The sequence below is a fragment of the Gymnoscopelus braueri genome (genome assembly GCF_963280865.1).
Source record: "Gymnoscopelus braueri genome assembly, chromosome: 20".
Classification (NCBI taxonomy): domain Eukaryota; kingdom Metazoa; phylum Chordata; class Actinopteri; order Myctophiformes; family Myctophidae; genus Gymnoscopelus; species Gymnoscopelus braueri.
Genome location: NC_137622.1, coordinates 17,486,010 through 17,509,903, shown reverse-complemented (window position 1 = coordinate 17,509,903; position 23,894 = coordinate 17,486,010). Strand labels below are relative to the sequence as shown.

Here is a 23,894-nt window from a genome sequence, read left to right as displayed (position 1 = left end):
AAAAAATTGAAATGTGAGTACTTTGTCCTCCATTGATTTGAAATTTTGCATGAGCAACCTTTTTGGGATTTCTTAATTCCTACTTTTTGCCAGACCCAAGGGGTCAGGCTTACATGAGGCTTTGTACCCGTTTTGTCCATACATGGGCATGGTCACTTTGTCCTCCGGCCCCAGCCAAAAAAAAGTCTGTCACTTTGTCCTCCGGCCCCAGCCAAAAAAAATTCTGTCCCCCAAAAAAGTCTGTCCATACATGGGCATAGAACATGGTCCATACATGGGCATGGTCACTTTGTCCCCCGGCCCCAGCCAAAAAAGTCTGTCCCCCTTTCGTCCCCTTTCGTCACGAACTATTCATGACATCATTATTATGTCACAAGTATGTAATTAAGTAAAGCTCATCAACCACTGTACTCTCCATTCTGGGCATAGACACAGGCTGATACGTCATGTGAAGTCTGGGTCTGGCAGAACCAGGTCTCCTGGTCTTGTTATATGTATACCGTATAATTGTATACACTACAGGGTAAGTGCGAATGTAAGAACTTTTAAGACCCTTTTAATACATGTAAAATGAAAAAAGATAAACTAATAAGTAAACTAATAACTAAAGTCCATTAATGCGTCAAAAGTAACCAACACATGAGCAAACATTGGCCAAATTGTACAATATTTGTCTAAGAAAGAGGCAAACATTTTGAGTTTTGGAGTTGGGACAACAATAAAGATGACATGAACCTGAACTTGAGTGTGATGTCTGAAATACACACCAAAGTACGTGGAAGTATTTGCACAAAGAAGTAGCCTATGTAAAACAAGAATTTCTCAAAGAAAGCATTTTATTCTACTGACTCTTCTCTTGAGCCAAGCCACCAATGTGCACAGAGCTCAAGCTCTTTCCATGAGAGAAAAAACAAGGAAATCAAGCCATCATTATGGAGTCACATTATCCTTCCTAACAAATCAAACAGGTAATCAGCAGATGATCCATAAAACATTAGAATATATAAATGTTTTTGTGGTTATATAGCTCTTACCAAATGAAACAGAGATTATAACAATATAACAACGTTCTATCTAATAACAAAAAAGAAAGTAACAAAATGCATTAACCTAAGCAAAAAGATTCACGTTCCCAGGGCCACTTATTTAAATGATAAAATACTAAGCACAAAACATTTTCTTTTAGTACTGTACGTTGTTAATCATTTTGTGTGTTTGTATTAGATGTGTGTAAAATTACATGTGTAGACCATTTGTATGGTGGTGTGCACAACTGCACACAAGCATATGCGTGTGCAGACGCCTCTGGGTGTAACCACTTAAAACCCCATATACTCAGTTAAAAGCCATAAATGACAGCTATGTTATTTTTGTCAATCTATAATTTCTTCACTAAATCTCTTCTCAGATAATAGCCAATATACAAGCTTACAGCACGTTGCAACACAAATACTTTGTGAAAATGTTTGAGGTTAAGAGTTTAAATCATCCATACATATGCACATGCCCTATGAACTATTAGGTGAGTGTAAAAGTAACCAGCCAAAGCATCACAGATGAAATACTCAGGTTGAGTATGCTGGCGGAGTTGCAGAAGTTCCCTTCACAGCAGGTTGGTCCATTTTTGAATTTAGCCAAGCTAGCCAGGGAAGTAAAGACAGCCAGGCGGGCAGAAGAACCACAAAAGCTTGGAGAAACACAGCCAAACGTGTTTTGAGTTGGGTTGGCCGTGGTTACCACTAGAGATTACAAAGAAAAACATTGTTTGATATTAGCACTTTAAAAAAAAAATCGAACTTTACAAGTTGATGATGCACAACAAGTTACACCTTTACCCAGCAAACCTCACTTCCTCAAGGCTTATCTCCTTCATCTTATTATATTTAAAGATCCCACAATGCTGCAGGCGTTTAGAGTGCTGTGCATTCTATAAAGTGTGTAAGTGGAACCAATTACTTGTACACACTTGAGGATTTTATGGTGTACCAGTGCTCACTCTTCCAACAAAGCTCCCAACAGTTGTACACCACTATAGTTACATTATAAATGAAAAATCCAATAGACTTGTGTATGCATTTAGCTTAAGTTAACTGTGAGTTCATACTGTAGCAACATACCCTTCACAAATACTCATCCTGAACTAAACTGTATGTTATGTTTCAATATTAGGACTCACCGCTCCCATTTACACATCGATCCTGCATTCCCACACAATCTAATGTGTTTCTGCATATTTGGTCTGTCTTCTTGTCACAGGTGAAACACTTTAGCCCGTTAACTGTCTGCTGTTGAACAGTAGGAACTGAAATGAAGCAGGAAATTAAACCATATAGTTTAATATTTAATTGTATAAACTTTCTTAGCTTGCTTTGATTTTGGTAAAAGAAATAAGAGCAAACAGAATATAACTTAAACCCAGGATATACACATAAAAGCGTAATAAAACACTTGTTTCCAATGTGGTCCTGCACTTTAAACATGATATATTTAAGATTTAATTCCAAGTTTAGATCTGGGATTACCTGACAGTTGATGTGTCTTAACTTCTGGTGTAATTAGTACACAATTATTTCAAAAGAAGTAAGATTATTTTAATTATTATTATTGATTGACATTGCGAATATATTTGTGAGTGACATTGCTTTGTTGAACCTGGTTTTAGCCAGTTCGGCTGCTTTATACTAACTATGGTTTAATACAATTATCTAAAGTTAAATGTAGCCAGATATGGACTAAATCCCTGGATACAAATTTACCTAAAAACTGTGTCATATGATTTAGATTAAAGAAAGAAAAAAAGAAAAAAGGAACGATTTAAAGTTAAATGATCATAAATAAATAAATGGTGTAATGATGTCGTTTTAGTAAACTGATTAAAAATTGTTTGAAGATATAAGTCAGGAAAAATATAATTTATGAAAACACATTTTATACATGAAATTATATATAATGTTTAGGCTAAGCTAATAAAAAATTATGTGGTACACAGTGTTGTAACAATTTTACATACCGGCCAAAGTCTCAGAGTTACAGCCATCTGTATTGCAACAGAGAGATGATACAATTCCATTTCCAAGCCCGAGGTTTGCTGAAATTGTCTCTTGGCCTATTTTGGAGCAGGTGGCCGCTGGTACACACAATTTGCGGACATTCCTCACACCCACTGTTGCTACAAAAAACAACAACAACACAATTTAAATAATTGACAGTTGAAGGAAAAATGCTAAATTTGATTTAGAGAAATCTTGTTATGAAGTATGAACTTGAAGCAAATAGTCAAGAGAAAGACATATATATTACACTCTAGAGTAGCTGATAGACATAGCTGATTAGCAGGACAGGATACCAAGGATGTCGTGGTGCACTGAAGGTCTGTGGAATCACTGCAAGTGTGACATTGAAGGGCTTCAGCTGCATCAAGGAAAATATTTATGCATTAGTTACTACCTTTACTACGCCGTTGCAACACAAGGCTTTGTGAGCTTGTACATCAGCTATTTTTGGCGAATGTACCCCCCTCAGATTAGGGATGCTATATAGGGTTCAAGTCTTTTACCCTGGGATCCCCATTTTAGGCAGGGATAACATTGTTAGAGGCAAAAGTTTTCAAAAATGTTCAAAGATTTTGTAAAATAACAGATTTACAAGCTCACAGCACATTGTGACCTCATACTGTAGGTCGGATATATTTGAAATAGAGGTTAAATCATCCACACATATGCATGAACTATTATGTGAGTGTAAAAGTAACCAGCCAAAGCATCAGAGATGTACGGAGCCCCTGAAGGGACATTACTAGGTAGATTGTTTTAAGGGTAGGTAAACATTTTTAAAGGGTCACTTTATTTTTAAAAGCTGGCGGTTTATGTTTTGTGGTATGGGGAAAAAAATCATATGTTGGCAGAAAAAAAGAGGAGGCTATAAAACATTTTTTTTTAGGGGATGACATTTTTTTAAAAGGGGAAGTTTTTTTTTGGGGGGTTAACATTTTTTTTTATAGTTGCTTTATTATTAAAGGGTGTATAAAATAATCTTTTTAGAGAATGACATTTTTGTAAAGAGGGATGAATTTTTATTTAGAAAAAAAAAAAAAAAGAAGTATTTTTTTTTTCAAAGTCAGTTTTTTTTTCCAAAGTGAGTGTTTTTTTTTCAAAGTCGTGCGCACGACTTTGAAAGTCGTGCGCACGACTTTGAAAAGGAGGACAAGATTTTTTTTTCAATAACTTTTTTTTTTCACAGAGGAGACAGACACAGAGGAGACTCTTTGTGTCTCCTACCAGAACCGCGGCCGGTCATCAAATTATTGGCTTAGGAAAGCGACAAAAACTAAAGAATATCCATGAATTCAAGTCTCCATGGGGTGACTAATCTATAGAAAAAAAGTAATTTTGGGGGCGAACTATCCCTTTAACGTGCAACATGGGGAAAAAGGCCCAGAGGCTGGTCACTTACTGATAAGCAATTGTTTTTTCTGGGACATTGTGATGTTGGTCACAGGGTTCTTTGCCTTGCATGTGTAGTTCCCTTCATTCGGTTTTGTGGCAATTATTTCTATAGTCGCGGTATGAGCATACGCTGATGGTTGGCTGTTGAAGAACCACTGGTACTCGCAATCTGGACGGGATTCAGCATAACAAACCAGTGACACAGAGGCCACTGTGCCCTGGTCCACTGATCCTGGTCCTGTGATTGTCACATCTAGAGGGCCATCTGTAGAGACACGCTTCAGTCAAATATTGCATTGTGAAGTGGCAATCATTTTTGCTCTTTGTGTAAAGTGCACACACGTAAACTGGGAAATTCTCCTATAACTTAATAGAGTATTAAATCACTGAGAGGTGATAGACGGTACCGTATAGGTTGCAATTATGCTGCTGCCTTACATAATTAGTACATCTCTAATTAGTACATATCTCACTGTGAAAACTTCCCTTGGATACTTAAATACACCCATTCATAAGTAGGCTGTATAGGCCTACAGATCAATGTAATTAATTCTCATATAGCATCAACACAGCACATGTTCACTCACAGTTCACTCGCAGTCTGTACCCAGGGCTCGGATGTGGGTGGATAGTATTGGTAGCAACACACAAATAGTTCCCATCTTCAGATACTGTGACCGGATTGAAGTGCAGTGAGTTGTTCATGATGCAGAAAGACATGTTTGAGTTGATGGAGGAGCAGTTGTTGTCAAGACGTGTGCTATTCCTCATCCAGTAGATAGAGTCATAGAGCCCAGTAACCTCACAGGTCAGAGTTAAGTTGTGGGAATCTATTGGTATTGTGTCGGCTTTAACCATCACCGACGTTATACCCTCTAGAGAGAGAAAGAAATGCAATTAATAAGGTTAAGTGCATCATTCATTTGAATATGACCTTGTGCAGCGACCTTTTGAAGCTACTATCCAGAGGTAAATGAAACAATGTCCAAACTACATTAAAGATGGTGCCGCATCTGGTGTCCAATCCAGTGTGCCCTCTGCTTCAAATCAACCAATCGTCAACCAGCAGGACCGCCGCTAAACACACGTGTAGATGCACATCACTGTGTATAGTAGGCCGTAGGGCACCACGTTCCAGAAGGGGCACCAAAATGCGCCGATCATCATTCATAATAATCATAAATGATGAAGATGAACTATTTAAATTTAAGGTGAAACACACCTACAATAGGCACCATTAGACCAGTATAAGCAATATAAGATTTACATATTTGATTGTAATAAGGTTGAATTATGGTGCATCACGTGTATCACATGCGACACATGCGTCTGTGCGTTTGTGTCATGGATGTATTGGGTGGATGCATGCCCTTGGCTCTCCTCCCCGGTTTTGTGATTTGTATGTATTGCCGCAGTTTAATTATAGATAGATAGATCACAACAATGTCACTATTTAGAAAAATGCCAACGTGGTTTATACACAAAAAAGCCAAAGCTTGTTTCCATTGTGATTTCCACATTGAGACATACTGTAGAACAACACGCAACAAACTATACAAACAACCATGTAACAAATAAAAACTAGAAAAGTGTGCTCCTCAGAGCACAGGTCTCCGCCAGGCCGGGTTGCCTACCCAGGGCCCTTTGGAAGCCAGTCATAGCCAATTGGAATCGGGTCTGACTCATACATCTTGATCACATGACCCTAGTGTGTTTTGAAGAAACACATATGGCAGATAATGTAATCTGGCACAGATAAATTGTGAATCCAGGGGGGCAGGGTGTCATGGCTGGCTCAAATCCATGACAAACTAGAAAAAGTGCTCCTCGGAGCACAGGTCTCCGCCAGGTCAGGTAGATTATTGTGGCCTCCTGGTGGCGCTATAATAGGCCAATGTGAAAAGGGTGCCATTTCTTATTAGGCCTTGCACGACAATCGGACACTGCATTCATGATTTGAGGCATTTTGTTCCAAAAATGTGGTTTGCTAAATTAGACCTGCTGGTGGCGCTATAACAGGCCAATGTGAAAAGGGTGGCATTTCTTCCTGGGCCAAGTGGGAATCTCTGTGGAAAATTTCACGGAAATCGGACGCTGCGTTCATGATTTGCGGCATTTTGTTCAAAACAAGCCACTACTGCAAACTTTAGATGTGAATCTTAGCCAATCAGGATGGAATATGAAAAATCAAACAGATCCGTCTTGATCACATGACTATTAGAGATCATGTGTACCGATTTGCGTGAAATTTGGATAAAATGGGAAGGACTAATATAAAGAAATGTGTTTTACATAAGTCGGCCTCCTGGTGGCACTATAAAAGGCAGATGTGAAAAATGCAGGGCAAAGGTTTTTCCTTGGCCTCTAGGGAGTGTGCATACAAAGTGTTACACAGATCAGTGCAGTTATAGGTAAAAATACGAATCGGCCTGTAATAGTGCCACCATGAGGCTGATTTAAAAATGGCATTTCTTCCTCGGCATAGTGGGAATGTGCGTGCAAAATTTCACGGAAATTGCATGCTGCGTTCATGATTTGAGGCATTTTGACAGAGCACTCCTGCAAACTTTGGAAGCCATTTTTAGCCAATCAGGAAGGAATATGACAAATTGAAAGACTTTTTTCGTTTAATGACTATAGAGATACTGTGTAACAATACTGTACTGTCAAAATATTATTTTGCAAAAAGCGGCCTCCTGGTGGCGCTATAACAGGCCAATGGGAATAATTTGGGGCAGAGGTTCTGAATTGGCATCCAGGGAGTGTGTGTGCACAGTTTCACTGCGATCAAGCCAACAGTGCCGGAGATTAGCTGTACACAGACAGACAGACAGGCGGACGGACGGACGGACACACAGACGGACGGACAGGGTGCAAAACATACTCTCGCCATGCCTTTCGGCCTGGCGGACACAATAAATCCTTATAAAAAAGTTGGGAGCAATACATATAGGACAAGAGGTACCCCAAGAGAAGAATCCAATGCAGAGTCGGCTATCCGGGGTAGGGATCGAACTATGAAGTGCTAAGATGGAGCCATGATTTGAGGTCATTCTTAAATCTTGCTAGGGAATTTAGGGATTTCAGGGCTGAAGGGAGGGCAATCCTACGGAGCCCCTGAAGGGACATTACTAGGTAGATTGTTTTAAGGGTAGGTAAACATTTTTAAAGGGTCACTTTATTTTTAAAAGCTGGTGGTTTATGTTTTGTGGTATGGGGAAAAAAAATCATATGTTGGCAGAAAAAAAGAGGAGGCTATAAAACATTTTTTTTTAGGGGGTGACATTTTTTTAAAAGGGGAAGGATTTTTTTTGGGGGGTTAACATTTTTTTTTGTTGCTTTATTATTAAAGGGTGTATAAAATAATCTTTTTAGAGAATGACATTTTTGTAAAGAGGGACTGCGCACGACTTTGAAAGTCGTGCGCACGACTTTGCATGCATGCCAAGTTTTTTTTTTACCCTTTAAAAAAAATGTCACCCCCTAAAAAAAAAAGTTTTATAGCCTCCTCTTTTTTTCTGCCAACATATGATTTTTTTCCCCATACCGCAAAACATAAACCGCCAGCTTTTAAAAATAAAGTGACCCTTTAAAAATGTTTACCTACCCTTAAAACAATCTACCTAGTAATGTCCCTTCAGGGGCTCCGTAGAGATGAAATACTCATACTAGTTATGCTGGCAGAGTTGCAGAAGTTCCCTTCACAGCAGGTTGGTCCATTTTTGAAGATAGCCAAGCTGGCCAGGGAGGTAAAGACAGCCAGGCGGGCAGAAGAACCACAAAAGCTTGTAGAAACACAGCCAAACGTGTTTTGTGTTGGGTTGGCCGCTGTTATCACTACAGATTACAAAGAAAAACATTGTTTGATATTAGCACTTTAAAAAAAAAATCTAACTTTACATGATGCACAACAACTAACACCTTTACCCAGTAAATCTCACTTCCTCAAAGTCTTATCTCCTTCATCGTTACTATAAGATCTCACAATGCTGCAGAGTTATTAGAGTGCTGTGCATTCTATAAAAGTACTGACATTTTACACAGTAAAAGTTAAAGTTAATAACTGACTGTTAATGTTAATGTTATTTGACTTGTGTAAGTGGAACCAATAACTTGTACACACTCGAGGATTTTATGGTGTAAAGGTGCTCGTTCTTTCTGCGTATACAGTATAGTAGCTACCTCCCAGCTCCCACCAGTTGTACACCACTATAGTTACATGATAAATGAAAAATCCAATAGACATTTGTATGCATTTTGCTTAACTGTGCTCATACTGTAGTAACATACCTTTCGCAAATACTCATCCTGAACATAATCATACTGTATGTTTCAATATTAGAACTCACCGCTCCCATTTACACATCGATCCTCTATTCCCACACAATCTAATGTGTTTCTGCATATTTGGTCTGTCTTGTTGTCACAGGTGAAACACTTTAGCCCGTTAACTGTCTGCTGTTGAACAGTAGGAGCTGAAATGAAGCAGGAAATTAAACCATATAGTTTAACATTGAATTATTTTACAAATGTAAAAACATTTCTTAGCTTGCTTTGATTTCGGTAAAAGAAATATAAAAATAGATATATATATTTAAGATTTTATTCCAAGTTTAGATCTGGGATTACCTGACAGCTGATGTGTTTTAACATCAGGAGTAATTAGTACACAGTTATTTCAAAAGAAGTAAGATTATTGTCAAGACTGACATCTGAATATATTTGTGTGTGACATTGCTTCGTTGATTCTGAACCTGGTTTTATCCAGTTAGGCTGCTTTATACTAACTATGGTTTAACACAATTATCTAAAGTTATATGTAGCCCGAAATTGACAAAAAAATGATTTAAGGCCAGTCCACACCAATTAAACTCCTTGCAACTGCCATTGGGGATAATGGTTGCAAGTAGTTGCATGTTGCAAGGAGTTGAAAGGAGTTTCATTGGTGTGGAGTAGCCTTTAAAGGTATCATGACATTCATTTTCACTTTTTTTATTTTCAATGTTTTATTTGGGGTTTTATGACCTCAATTACACCCAAAAAAACTGAACTTAGAACATTCAGTGGATTTTCTGTGGTCTGGGGTTTTCTGAATAATTAGGCTGAAAAGTAATCTGAGCTTGGCCCTTCGACAGTGAGGTCACAGTCGATTAATCCCGCCCACTCTCCTCCTCGCCCCTCCCCTCCCCTATCCTTTCCTTTGGGGGGGCGGAGCAGAGGCGATGATTGACAGGCAAAATCCCTCACCAGCGACACCCGCAGGCAAAGATTTCTTTTTTCATTGCAGTTGAAAAGGCTTTAGAAATGTGAGAGAAAAACACCTGCCATTGATCACTGGAATGGAATTTTCACTTAAAACTTTTTGTACACTTTTGAAGGACCAGGACAAAGACTTTGAATGTGGTGTAAAAGTGAATGTCATGATACCTTTAAAATTAAAGAAAGAAAAAAAGAAAAAAAGCTAGGCCTAAATTAACATAAATATATAAATGGTGTAATGATGTAGCCTGGAAACCAGACAAATCTGCCAGTGCAAAAGAAGCCCGCGGTTTGGTCTGGCCCCGTACATTTGGGATTTGATTTGTTGGGGGGCACCAATCAGGGCCCAGTATGCAAATATGGGGCGGGGTTATCACCAGAGGCATTTTTTTAATCGCCCCTTGGAAATGCTGGTTCCACACAGAGATTCCAGACTAATATCTACGCAGTGATATTAGTCTGGCCATCCCAGGCTAGTAATGATGTTGTTTTAGTAGACTGCTTAAAAATTAACATTGTTTGAAGATATGTCAGGAAAAATATAATTTATGAAAAGACATTTTATACATAGAATTATATAATTTTTTTAGGCTAAGCTAATTAAAAATTATGTACACATAGTGTTGTAACAATTTTACATACCGGCCAAAGTCTCAGAGTTACAGCCATCTGTATTGCAACAGAGAGATGATACCATTCCATTTCCAAGCCCGAGGTTTGCTGAAATTGTCTCTTGGCCAATTTTGGAACAGGTGGCCACTGGTACACACAACTTGCGGACATTCCTCACACCCACAGTTGCTACAAAAAACAACAATAACAAACAATTTAAATAATTGATAGTTGAAGGAAATCTTATTATGAACTTGAAGCAAAATAGTCAAGAGAAAGATATTACACTCTAGAGTAGCTGATAGACAGAGCTGATTAGCAGGACAGGATACCAAGGATGTCGTGTTGCACTGAAGATCTGTGGAATCACTGCAAGTGTGACATTGAAGGGCTTCAGCTGCATCAAGGAAAATATGCATTAATCATATGTACATGCCAAAAATATGAACTCCATAGTGTAATTCTTAAAAGTCATACTTAAAGTGCAAGTTGTTGTTAATTTAAAAACAAAAGAACAAAATAACGATTCAAATGTTTGACTGGGGCCTCTGAGAGTGTTACCTGCATAGAAGAAGCTCCCTGCGACACACAGAGTCCACATCAGCATCATTGTGGAGAATACGGGAGTAGTCCAGTGCATGTCCTTATATAATGTGCCTGTTTTGAGGAAATGGGAATATCTTATGTGGTTGAAAAACATTATAATTGGATGTATTCCAAAATCAACTGCAAATGAATGCACGCCACCTTCACTGCAATCTCATGTTTTGTTAACGCTGCCAGCTGAAGGTGGGGCAAGAAATTGTTATCACCATGCACTGTAAGCCAAATTTAGATACTAATCTTTCGGCCTCTTCACCTCCTCCCTTCTCCGTCGTCAGTCGCAGTGATGCTAGTAATGGATAGCTGTTGTGAAATCTCTTTAGTCATCTCTGTTGGATGTTTCATCTTCAAATGCATGTGCATTGTTGATTTGTGGTGACACGTTCAGAATCGGCAATTAACAGCCTAGCGCGATTTCTGTTCACTATATACTGCAGTAGTGCACTATAATACTGAGTAGGGAGTAATTATGGACACAGCCAGAGAGACTGCAGCACTGTAGATACTACAGTGGAAACGCAATCTGGAAACCCATTCGGTAAATGGGCCTCTGGGGGCACCTCCTCCTTTTTTGTGTAGAAACAGGCACTCGGATTGACTCCTCCCCTTTCTTAGTCCACTTCCCGGGTGCTTCTGTGTTTATTCCTACTAATAACAGCATTACATGTTTAGGGCAGTGGAGAGATTAGTGGAAACGCAACATTACACAGCCCTGGGTCGGCCGCCTGGCTGAGATCTGTCCCCCGCAGATTGCCCCTAGTTGGATACTGCACTAACTGCAACCGACCGTGTCTTCAGGCTATGGGATGTAAACTACACTGTCCAGGATTCCAGGAGATGGGATCCAAAAGCCCTGCCCTGCCATGTCATAGACTTCAAAAGGATGATTAAAATTTTAGAGCCAACAAAATGTTTGACCTGCTCTTATTCTAATAATGTAAACATGTTTATTTTAAAAGTCGAATGATGAATAGTCGGAACAAAGGGTAATGTTTTACACTACACTGTTTATCGAGAGTGCGTGCACACTCGTGTGTGTGTCAGCGGTCTCATACAATAGAGTGAAAGTGTTGCACCCTCATTACAAACATTTGGGCGTGTGTAATCCACTTACAAATATTATAAGGGTTTGATTGATCTTTATTTACTGTACATAGTCCTTTACATAGTTGTGCATGGGTGGATCTATATTAAACAGTTTAATTCCTAAGCAAATTTCACATTTTATTTTTATATCTGTCTTATTAAAAAAAGATACATTTGTGTAGCAATAACTTTAGAGAGAAACAGTCCAATACAGCACGGCATCTGAGCAATAATGATATGGGTTGACGAAATGCCACACACATGCCAATGTAACATTCTGCTTTGTATATTGCACTGAAAACCCGGTTACTGTCTGTCTGTCTGTCTGTCTGTCTGTCTGTCTGTCTGTCTGTCTGTCTGTCTGTCTATCTGTCTGTCTGTCTGTCTATTTATCTATCTATCGCCTACTGTACCTACCTACCTAATATCTACCTATCGTTGTGGCACTCCTGTCCTGACATTCATGGAAAGGCTGAGGTGGTGGAACTATTTTTGAGATGTAGGTGTGAATTTCACAGAGGATTAGTCCAATTTTAAACTTCTTCACATACAGAAGAATGACAGAACATTCCCCTGCCATTGAGCTACAGAGATCAACTACACGCCATGGTACTGGTGGAGCGAAACAGAGGGAGGGTCGGAAAGTCAGACGAGAAACAAGAAGAACAGTCAGATCCCAAACAAAATGTCCATTTTATTTGAAATCCAGTTGAAGGCACACTGAGTACTGCCACTGAGTTTGCATAGGTTTATTTTAGATGATAAAACATTATAACTGATGCATTTCCATAAATTCCGTTAAACAGACACACTGCTAGCTTGTGTTTGTTTCAACAAAACCTTGAAATTGTGACGATGGCATGTCATTGTATTTAAGTACTGCTATTGCAGGTCAAGAAAGAAACTTTCCTTTCAACAAGAATCAACAATCAGTTCAGCATTCTGGCAGAGGTCATATTTGAATGTGAAAGTACTTTAAGGTGTTACTCTTTTTATGTAACGGAATGAATGGAAAACAAAACCATGGCTTATTTATGCTTTCCATAAAACATAAAAAAAGCTTTTGTCCAGAACAAAGACGACAGCCTCACTGATTGTCAGTGACCAAACTAAGTAATACAAGCTCGATTTCACCTTCATTAAAAAAAAAGAAAAGAAAAGAATAAACGTTCTGTATGGATCTGAAAAAAGTATAGCTCACTTCATAAATGGTCTCTAAAAATGATTTACATGGAACCTGATTCATTCATATGGAACCAATTGAAGGGTCTCGCTTTTTAGGTGCATTGTAAATAACTGCATGGTTTTATAAATACAAACCAGGTGCATTCATCATAAATAACCCTATAAATTGGTTCCATATTGGACTGTTTTATATAAAACACGCTATAGAACCATACAGAACTTTTTTTGGGTGTTTGATGGACACCTTGAAAAAGGTGCACAGCTATTAAAAGTGCAGTATAAGACACGATATAAAAACATGTTCCAGAACAGTTATTGCTACATTTCAGACACGTCCCTCATCCTAAGTAGAAGCGTATACATACAGCATGCATGTACACTCTTACAAAAAGAAAAGCTTCTACATGGAACTTCAAAAGGTTCTAAAGCCTGCTTCAGGATCCACACTTTTAGGTGATTCTTTGTAAAGATTCTCAAATATTTTCACATAGAAATTGTTCCATGTGGGTCTTTATGGAACAGGTTATTTTTAAAAACATTTAAATGGTTCCATATTGAAACATTTAGGAGCCGTATTGAACCTCTTTGGGTTTATAAAGAAACAAAAAGCAAAACAAAACAGGTCCTTTAAAAACAAAACAACATTTTATGGGCCATATGTAAGCAACCTATAGAACCTTTGTCAATTTCATACAGTCTTTTTTTTTTGCCAAGAGTGTAGGACCATCTATAATCCCTATGAGTCCAGTCCAAATCGCATAATTTCTTCATAACACAGAGAAGCATAAGCACAGCACTATAGGCAGGTTTTCTTAATGTAAGATAAGCCCCTTACAGCTTCATGCTCCTGTAGCAACACCATGTACATAAACTACACTGTAAACACTTATGCTTAATTTATAGTTTGTCGTACAGCGGTGTCGCGCGCGCCAAACATAGCCGATCTACAAAGCTATTGGCTATTTTCGGCACACAAAAACCGGCGCGCAACTATAAATCTGGCTTTATCTTCACTTTGATAATAAATACACAGGTGGCAGTGTCTCAGCACTGTCCAAACAATGTCACAATAATCTTAATGAATTCACAGGATGTCTGGTTAAGGCAGACTCACTCACATATCATTTACTGGAACATTGATTAAGCCCAAGTCTGTTTTTTTAAAGCACATTCAGTGGGTTGCTTCCGCTGAATGTGTGACCTGATCTTTGACTTAGCTTAATTCAATCATTAGCTTCAACACACACACACACACGCACACACGCACACACGCACACACACGCACACGTGCACACACGCGCACACGCACACACACACACACACACACACACACACACACACACACACACACACACACACACAGGGCACGGTCATTCTTTCAGTTTTTACAGATTATGAAAGTGCACATTGTAACTTAACTTATTTCCTCGATTTGAGTGATTTCATGTTCGCTTACATGTGGCACATTCTATCGACCCTGTGCCTGTCAGAACGGAGCCTAGATCAACTCCTGTATATAGACTCCATCCTGCATGTTGTTCAGCACTACAATGTTCCCTCAGTCAGTGGTTGATACTAGTCTGATAATAGTCTATAATAATGTGACAAAAGTGATGGTCCTCAATTTCTCCCTGAGCTCTTGCTTTAGGATCTAAAAAAAAGAGACAGAAAAATATGACACAAATCAATGTCAAGTGTGCGGAAAGTTTATACTAACAAACTATCTGTAAAACACTTTCATACAAACACAATTGTATTTGACAAATCAAATCATGTGGATGTCTTTTAGAGCTAGGTGAATCGCAGCTGGACATAACCATCAAATAGTTGAGTTGTAACAGGCTCCATTTTCAGAATACATATTTTGTTTAATGTTTTAGTTGTCTAGTACATTGAAAATGCCCCCCCCCCCCCCCCACACACACACACACACACACACACACACACACACACACAAACAAACAAAAAACACATAGCACTCAGTTTACAAACATTTGCACTCAAGGACCACAATGAAATAAGCTCTTGAGCTTTTTTGTGACAGATATGTACAAATATATGTTCATGTACAGGCATTTTTGTAAATAAACACGTCAGTCAGTTAACACCTGAAGGTTAAAACACACAGTCAGGTACGTAGGGCCTCATAAAATAGGAAACCTAGAATGCAGTAAACGTTTGTTCGCTGTGGTTAACCAAGGTATACAAGGTCAGAACAGTCAGTCAGTCAGTCAGCCAGTCAGTCAATTGTCTTCCATTACAAATGTTTGTGAAAACATATGTGAAAACAAAATGAGAGGAGGTAAGTTAGGCTACTGTCTGACTTATTCCTTTAGGCTCCTAGATGGAGCATAGGGCTGCGGTCCAATGGTTTGCGAGACTGTATATGAATGTGTGTCTGGACACACGCATTCACACAGACAGACACACACAGACCAACCCTCTTATAGGCGGTTATCCTCCTGCTGAGCCAGCACATGAAAAAAACTAGCTATGAGATAAAGGTTGACATTGGCCAAAAAGGCGACTGCAGATCATTTACCTGTTTGGTTTACTCTGTCCAGCAGATGGGGCCAGAGAGTCCTTTCCTCTCTGGAGGGAGTCTGTAGTCACCTGCCTCTGCTTTTTTTGCTGTTCCTGTTTAACAACAAGCACATTATCAGTATTGAGGATACTATTAACACATTAGAGAGAACCTGCACATTTTCTCACATGGTACTGTTTTAATTATTCTGACCAGAGGAAGGCCCCAAGTGGCCCAACATTTTTAACAGCTGTACCAACTTAAACTATGGTTACTCGTAAAACGGAAAAACGAAAATAAAAAAACAGTGCACAGCATGTATTGTGAGACAAGAGGTGCTGGCAACAGCAAGAACATAATCAGACACAAGATAAGCCACTGTGGTAGTAACCTCATACTCAAAGAATTTAGTGTTTACAATGAATAATTATTGCAAGCAATTGTGTTTTGCTTAGTGCTGCTGATGAAGCACTGATGAAGCACGGAGCGAAACATGTTGCTCGCATTAAAGATCTTTGTTTGCCCAAAATGTTTTGGGCCTGAGTGTGCGGTTACTACCACAAATGTCTGTGGTGTATGTTGTCCCGTAGGTCATGTTTTTAAATTTACCGGTGAGGGTTTGTTGACAGGACAAGGTGGCGGAGGTCTGTTCGGTGGTTCTGGTCGGAGTTTAGGCGGTTCCGAAGGCGAAGGATGGGGCTTGACATTCAGGCTGGGTAGAGGAGGTGGTATGGAGGGAGGTGGAGAAGGCTGCACCTGGCTCCCGTTGGGCCTGGTCAGGTGGGCTGGTACTGGGGGAGCAGGTCGGGGCTGGGACGGTGTCTGGGGAGAGGACTGGGTCTGAGCCTGTCTCGCTCTCTGCTCTGCTACGTAGACAGGTACGGGAGGAGGCTTCATGGTCGGACGCACAATGGCGTGTCTGGATCGAGGCGGACAGGAGAGGCTTGGACGAGGACTGGACTGAGTCTGTGAAGAAACACAACAATACAGAAGATCAGAAACACATTCTTCATATTGACCTATAAAGATGAGCGTTGAAGCAAAAGTGTTAAATATGTCACCATATTATGTTGAAGGTAGTAAGTAGGTAAAAAGACAGGCTTCCTTACGAGTCGGTCTGAGTCCTGTCTCTTTAACAGGAATGTAGGGTTAGCGTGACCGTTGGCGAGGTCAGTGGCGTGACCGTTAGCTTGGAGAGGTTTGGTCTCGGTTGGGACTGAACACCTGAAGGTTAAAACACACAGTCAGGTACGTTACGTAGGGCCTCATAAAATAGGAAACCTAGAATGTAGTAAACGTTTGTTCGCTGTGGTTAACCAAGGTATACGAGGTCAGAACATAAAGGTGGCTGAGGGCTTTTACATACACTGGGATTGGAGGTGGGGCAGAGGTTTTCAGTGGACGGAGCTTATGCCTGTAGCAGCACCACAGGCCAACAGCAGCCAGTATGATGAAAACCACCCCCGGGAGGAAGAACAGTAATGGAAGGAGATTGCCTGTTGTGAAAATACAAATGAGAATGTATCAGTGAAATCATTCTTTACTTTCAGGGCTGGTACTGCTGGTTTTCCATCCTACCAGGATGTTAACGGGGCTAGTTAGACCTGGTTGGATAGAAAACCGGGAGTACTACCAGGGGTCCCGAGGACCGGAGTTGCAGTTGCTTAACTACAGTACATCAAAGCCATTACCTTCATTTACCATTATTATTTTTTTGTAGATTTTTTATTTATTTTTGCTTAAATAAAGCTGTTATTTATTCTATTCATGTAAAACGTCTTTGAGTAAAAAAAAAGTATTATTATCATTATTATTATTATTATTATTATCATTATTATCATTATTATCATTATTATCATTATCATCATTATCATTATCATTATCATTATCATTATCATTATCATTATCATTATCATTATCATTATTAACGAGCTGAGGGCAAGGTGACTTACTGTGGCTGATGACAGGGCCGCTGTCGATACTTCCCCCTGTTCCCCTCTGCTCACACAGAGGCGGGGCCCAGCCTGAGTCACAGTGACAGTTGTGGTTGTTGTTGCACAGCTGGGGAGAGGACAGGAGACCATTATGACACTTTACTATACCACTGCATATCACAGAGTCCATCCTCGTGGACGTTTAAGGAACGCTGAGGTGCTTCAAGGTCACAATAACAGGACACACCCCACGGCTGCCAGCTCTTTTCAGTGGTCTGACAGCCAAATGCCCCACCCCACCCCCAACACTCCAGAAGAGTGTTGAAGGTGGGACTCCACCCTTCCCCTTTTTGCTGCCCAGAAACCTACCCCATGCCCATGACACTTGACATTGCACTCATCTGCTCTCAGAAAAGAGGCGTTGCGACACTCTCCTCCAAAGCAGATCTGTTGAATGATGGTGAGAAAGAGAGAGAGAGAGAGAGAGAGAGAGAGAGAGAGAGAGAGAGAGAGAGAGAGAGAGAGAGAGAGAGAGAGAGAGGGGAAAGAGAAGATAAAAAGCAGAGTGAGTATAGTATAGTATATAGTAAGCAATAAGCATTACATGGCAGTATGGTGCATCTCCATGAGAGATGTCACATCAAGCCGAGTCACATGTCTCTCTTGGCCCGAGTCTCACCGAGTCGTCTCCACACTTGGTGCCGGTCATGACCAGGCCAGGGTCCAGAGTATCCCCCTGTCCCTCGTCACCCTGATCAGACCGGTAGACGTGCGTACCCCTGCACAGAATCTTCCTGTTGCCCACTCGGACGGTTGTGTCTATGGGAACAGCGTTGTTCTCGATGGGCTTGGAGGCGGAGCTTAAACACTGGATCTTCCCACATTTAGCATCCCTGGAAAAACAACAACAAAGCAGTTCTAGTTTGTCTGAATGTTGAGCAGGTTTACACTATTGCACCAGTAGTGTAATGTACAGCAGAAGTAGTAGTACTAGTACCTGCTGCAAATGGACCCTAATGGGTCAATTTGAATACATTAGTATAGTCTCAAAGCTAAATGAACATAGTGGATTCTATTGTGTATCCTGGTATACTAACAGACTGTATTAATTGTTGTGGGTAATGTATACCAGTTGTTCTGTCTATTCTGAAATGAATAAAGGGTCAGAATAAAAGTGTTGAAGGGCTAACTACTGTATTCGCACGTTGACAGTAGGTCACTGGTTTAGACTTGAATTGACCTGGCGAAGATCCACCAAGAATTGATGGTTGTCTGATTGGTTTTAAATAAAGGAAGTCTAAACCATAGCTCAGAGAAAAAGTATAACCGTATGTAATGCTCTTCACCTTTCTTTGCAGCCTCTGTACGTCCCAAGTAGGTCTTTGCCGCAATTCCCAAAGGTGTCCCCAGCCTCGTTTACTCGCTCGAAACACAGGTCAGGGGCAGGACGGCCATCTGTGACCATCAGGAAAGTACACACACACACACACACACACACACACACACACACACACACACACACACACACACACGCACGCACGCAATTACTTTATGTACACCTGATGCAGACCAGATGGTATCCCATACTGTGCTATGTGGCTTCGGAGCCGCTCCAGGAAACCCCCGCATCACAATGTGAATGCATGGAGCCTGGACCACATCCAATAACAATCCCTAATACCTTGATTTAGTGCTACAGTACTTAGGCCCTTAAACCCTTTACTCGGTTGAACGGAGTCCCTCAGGGTTCTATACTGGTGTCTTTTCTGTTTTCACTCTACATTAAATATCTTGGCTGAAAATAGCCGATCTACAAGGCGATGTGTTGTTAGCTTGTAGGGCTTGCTATTTTCTGCGAATGTTTACCCCAGAAATGGATGCTGGGGTTTAAGTAGTTATGTGCAGATATACAGTACAAGTATATTAACCCTATTTTTTTTTTTTTTTTTAATAAATGTAAATACATTATCTAAAAGCTCACAACGTGTCATATCACACTTTGTTTTATATATATAGCCTAATAATGACATGCCCAAAATAGGGACGCCAGGAGAAAAGTGGTTAAAGCAGCAATCTGGAACTTATTCTAATGAACAATATATCATTTTAATAACTGATCTGTATGGTATGGGATACTTAGGTATAGGTTAGTATATGAATACAATAAAACTAGCACATCTGCATTCTGCAGTGGTTAGAGAAGGTGAAGAATTTAGACCCTGGTATCGGTAGGGCACATACTACTGGTTGACAAGTAGTACTGCCTCAAGCTAATAAAAGCATTATCCCCTTTGACCAAGCATGGATTCTGTCTTGGAAGAGTGGTAGAACTTTAGGTTCTCATCCGGTAGACTGGGTTCAAATCCCAGGTAGGACGTATAAGTCATGGATTGCGGCTTTAAGAGCAGATCAATGTATGGCAGTGAGGGTCCATCACCCACTATATCTGGCTTTGTTAATGTTATGGGACAACTGACAGCCTGATTCCGCATTAAACTAGGTTTTTTATGAACATAAAAAAATGTAAGCAATGTGATTAATTTAAAAAAGAATATTGTCTTGGATTTAAAGGGAAACGGTTAACATACACTAACCTCTTCCCCAGAGCGACTGACACTGCTGATCCAGGGTCAGACACATGCCTGTATAGCAATAGGCCATCCCTGTTGCACAGGAAGTGCCATCAACCAGGTAGAAATTAGCAGGACAAGACTCTGCCCTCCCATCGCAGTATTCTGGTAGATCACATGACCCTGAGGAACCACGGCACAGCACACCTGGGCTTTTCAGCTGCATAGATTGAGAAAAGGGAGGAGGAGGAGCGGTTAGAATTATTGTTATTACAATGTTATTTGTAAACATTTATTCTATTTTCTATGTGGGAGTGATAAGTTTGTGTACATATAAGCATACTTGGTTGTCACCAGTAAATTCAAATGGTAAAATATTGAAGAACTGACCGGTAATGTTAATCATTCTTAATGGAGGTATTCAACAGATATTTACATACAGCACAGCTGTTGAGATAAATAAAAAAAATAGAGAGAGAAAGAAAGAAAGAAAGAAAGAAAGAAAGAAAGAAAGAAAGAAAGAAAGAAAGAAAGAAAAAAATCACACCCAGTGTGAAGTGGGCGGTGTGGTCACAGTGGTCATCACAGTGATGGAAGAAGTGATGGAAGAAGTGATGGAAGAAACCATAACTTAAAAAAAACAAATTTATGTTTTTTTTAAAGTTATGGTCCTATTTATAGGGCTATGCACATGTGTCATGTTTCCCTAGCCAATCACAGTCCTGAATAGACTGTGATTGGCCAATCACGGTGCAGGGTTAGGCGGGGTACATTTGTGGCCAATCACAGCGCAGGATTTGGTGCGCAAATATCCAAACCTCACATATAGGGGCGGTTTCACCGCCCAAAAACTAGGAAGAAAAAGGAAGAAAAAACTAGAAAGAAAGAAAGAATTGACAATTTAGGCATGCTATCTAAATAACTTAATTAGCATGTGTGAACAACAGCAAGAAATTAGGACATAAAACCAAATATTAACTTACCTTGCAGTTTTCACAGCAGACTCCATGAGCACATTCTGCTCCAGCTTTCAGAGTGCAGTTGTTTGCATTACAGCAGGGACTGGTGCATTCCTATAGGAAACAATAAAACAATAATTTCATCTAATCAGGCGTTATTTGCATTACAGCAAGGACTAATACATTCCTATAGGAAACAATAAAACAATAATTCAATCAGGAGTTGTTTGTGTTGCCGCAGTGACTAGTGCATTCTTATAACGAAAACACAATACATTCATCTAATCAAGTGCTATAAACTCTCTAGAAACGTAGATCTCTAGAAATTTTCATTTTAAAACAAGGGTCAGAAAATGACTGCTGGACGTGTGCCTATGTAAGGATGCATTGTTGCATAGTTGCATTGTTCCCTTTTTTCTGTTTTCTTTAACCACATGAACCCTAGTGCCCCTATTCTGAGGCTGATTCTATCGCAGATCTATAAGTTCACAAAGCATCGTGTTGTGAAGCATGTAGATCAGTTATTTTCAGCAATGATATGAGAGACAAAAGGAGGGAGCCTATAGACGAATCCACAGACGCGCTGCCTGTAGGCAGCCATAGCTGCGGTGTCAACGCTCCGCACCGCGACACCGCAGCAATGGCCGCCTACAGGCAGCTACAGGCAGCGCATCTGTGGATGGTCTATAGACAGTATAGAAGAAGTACAGAAAAGCCTTGACAGCTTGAAGAGCTGGCAGCCTTGGGCTGTGTCTTGTTATTGTGACCTTGAAGCGCCTAAGCTTTCCTTAAGCTCGCACATCCATTGAAGGGCAGGTAAATACAGGTGTGCAAAAGGCTCAAGTAGTAATTCAGTTGTTGGCTACAGAGCCTGAATCAATCCTTCAATACAACAGGCAATTCAAAAATAAAGTCTGCACACTGTGGCTTAAAGGTCAAAGTTAAAATAAAGCTTTGACTGGAAGCCCTTTAAGCCACAGAGTGCAGACTTTATTTTTGAATTGCCTAGAGACAGTGTATTGACCCTTGAAGGACTCCAGTCAATGAAGTATAGGGTTGAAATGGTTAACAAACTTAGCATTTTTATGTGTTATATTACGTGATACTAACTGTATTGTAACATCTATGCCATGCCATTCTGTACTTCATAAGGAGTCTGTGAATTTATTATGTCATCTCAATGACTTTTAATTTATATTCTTTGTCAAATCAATATAGTGTAATCTAATCAAAAACAGGTAATTACTGGTGAACTACATGTATCATGTGTCATCTTTGTGCTCAACACACACGCACACACGCACGCACGCACGCACGCACGCACGCACGCACGCACGCACGCACGCACGCACGCACGCACGCACGCACGCACGCACGCACACACACACACACACACACACACACACACACACACACACACACACACACACACACACACACACACACACACACAACCCCCTTACCTCTTCCTCTCCACAGTCACACTCCTCTCCATCCTCCAGGTAGCCATTGCCACAACGTTGCCCCCCATACATGGCTCTGGTGTTGGGCATGTTAAACAGACATTTGCCCCCTCCAGAGCTCAGGTAACGCTTCAGCTCCCTCTGGTTACATGAGTTGAACACACGTGGAAATGGGTGGCTGGGCCAGGGGAAGAAAACACACATAGCATCTATTTTTAATGGAGATATTTAATAAACCATCCCTATGTTTTATGCGTGTTGATTTGTGCATCTCAAAACGTAGTAGCTGCGCACATCCAAATACGGTTTAAAGCAGGTGCTGGACCAATACATGACAGAAATACAAAGATGAAAGAAGGTCCGTACGCTGTAATTCTGTTAAGTGCAATTTATTGGCACTTGTGGATGTGCCAATAAATTGCACTTAACAGAATTACAGTGTGCAGACGTTTCGTGTTTCTCAATTTGTGCATCTCACCCAGTGGCAGCAGCCATGATGCAGCCTCCATCTTCTGCTCTGGCCTGGCAACAGCCAGTGCTGTCGTGACTCATTCCAAAGTTGTGGCCCATCTCATGGGCCATGGTTGCTGCTACACCCACTGCAGACTCTGAGTGGTCCTGTTCAAAAGATGGCCCAGGGTTTGAGATGATTCAACATATAATATATACATGTTTATAAATGTTTTATAACGGTTCATTATTATGAAGTGCTACAGGAAATGTGTATAGTTTTTTGTTTTTTGTTCATCATAACTGGAGACGTGTGATGTTCTACTTATATTAACCGTAAAGCCATTCAAATCTAATTTCCTACAGTGTGTTTCCTTGTTTGAGGAAGCATAAAACCAACCCTTGTTTCTCAAGCCAAAATGTTATTATTTTTTTCAAGTCATAGTTGCAAAGTTGCAACACACAAGCTCTAGACAATGTTTAGAATATTTCCTGCCCTCGCAAGGCTCTGTTTACATTGTGGTAGACAAAGTACACAACCCCATTACTTGAGTCAAATTATAGCTAGCCTACTCCTTCACTACAAGTGAAAGTTGCTCAGTCTAAATGTTACTTGAGTTAAAGTACTGGAGTACTTGCTATATAGCGGTATTCAAAAGACATTTGTCATACATCTTTTACAAACTATTGTTTTCACAATAGATTTACGGAACTTCATAACTCTCTGAAACCACTTAGTGAACACAATAACTTGCTTGTAGAACAAGCAATCGAATCGACAAAAAGGATTGTCCAGTCAGTTTT

General features: G+C 40.1%; 2 protein-coding genes across 2 annotated transcripts in view; both read right to left on the bottom strand.

Moving 5' to 3' along the window:
• Positions 1 to 1,378: 1,378 nt before the first annotated feature.
• On the bottom strand, positions 1,379 to 10,666 carry LOC308075909 (uncharacterized protein). The gene is made up of 8 exons (XM_080415896.1): positions 10,603 to 10,666; positions 10,347 to 10,505; positions 8,795 to 8,920; positions 8,115 to 8,282; positions 3,301 to 3,411; positions 3,011 to 3,169; positions 2,177 to 2,302; positions 1,379 to 1,739 (listed from the first exon to the last, which is right to left on the bottom strand). Exons 2-8 carry the CDS (start codon positions 10,399 to 10,401, stop codon positions 1,519 to 1,521), a joined length of 966 nt encoding a protein of 321 aa, XP_080272022.1. The 5' UTR covers positions 10,402 to 10,505; positions 10,603 to 10,666; the 3' UTR covers positions 1,379 to 1,518.
• Positions 10,667 to 12,719: 2,053 nt separating this feature from the next.
• adam19b (ADAM metallopeptidase domain 19b) overlaps positions 12,720 to 23,894 on the bottom strand; it is a 31,012-nt gene continuing 19,837 nt past the window's right edge. The window contains exons 11-23 of the mRNA XM_080416470.1: positions 23,119 to 23,258; positions 22,641 to 22,818; positions 21,202 to 21,291; positions 20,243 to 20,438; positions 18,995 to 19,103; positions 18,328 to 18,541; positions 18,018 to 18,095; positions 17,667 to 17,775; positions 17,081 to 17,210; positions 16,824 to 16,938; positions 16,324 to 16,680; positions 15,733 to 15,827; positions 12,720 to 14,841 (exon numbers count right to left, since the gene is read on the bottom strand). Coding sequence (XP_080272596.1) covers positions 14,835 to 14,841; positions 15,733 to 15,827; positions 16,324 to 16,680; positions 16,824 to 16,938; positions 17,081 to 17,210; positions 17,667 to 17,775; positions 18,018 to 18,095; positions 18,328 to 18,541; positions 18,995 to 19,103; positions 20,243 to 20,438; positions 21,202 to 21,291; positions 22,641 to 22,818; positions 23,119 to 23,258 — 1,818 coding nt within the window. The 3' untranslated portion in view covers positions 12,720 to 14,834. The remainder of the gene's footprint in view (positions 14,842 to 15,732; positions 15,828 to 16,323; positions 16,681 to 16,823; positions 16,939 to 17,080; positions 17,211 to 17,666; positions 17,776 to 18,017; positions 18,096 to 18,327; positions 18,542 to 18,994; positions 19,104 to 20,242; positions 20,439 to 21,201; positions 21,292 to 22,640; positions 22,819 to 23,118; positions 23,259 to 23,894) is intronic.

Coding starts and splice junctions, on each gene's coding strand:
- LOC308075909 (XM_080415896.1), bottom strand. CDS start 10,401: ATGGTATCATCTCTCTGTTGCAATACAGATGGCTGTAACTCTGAGACT. Junction 8,283..8,794: donor TCGATGTGTAAATGGGAGCG/GTGAGTTCTAAT, acceptor TGTAATCTGTAG/TGATAACAGCGGCCAACCCA. Junction 3,170..3,300: donor TCTATCAGCTACTCTAGAGT/GTAATATATATG, acceptor TGTTTTTTGTAG/CAACAGTGGGTGTGAGGAAT.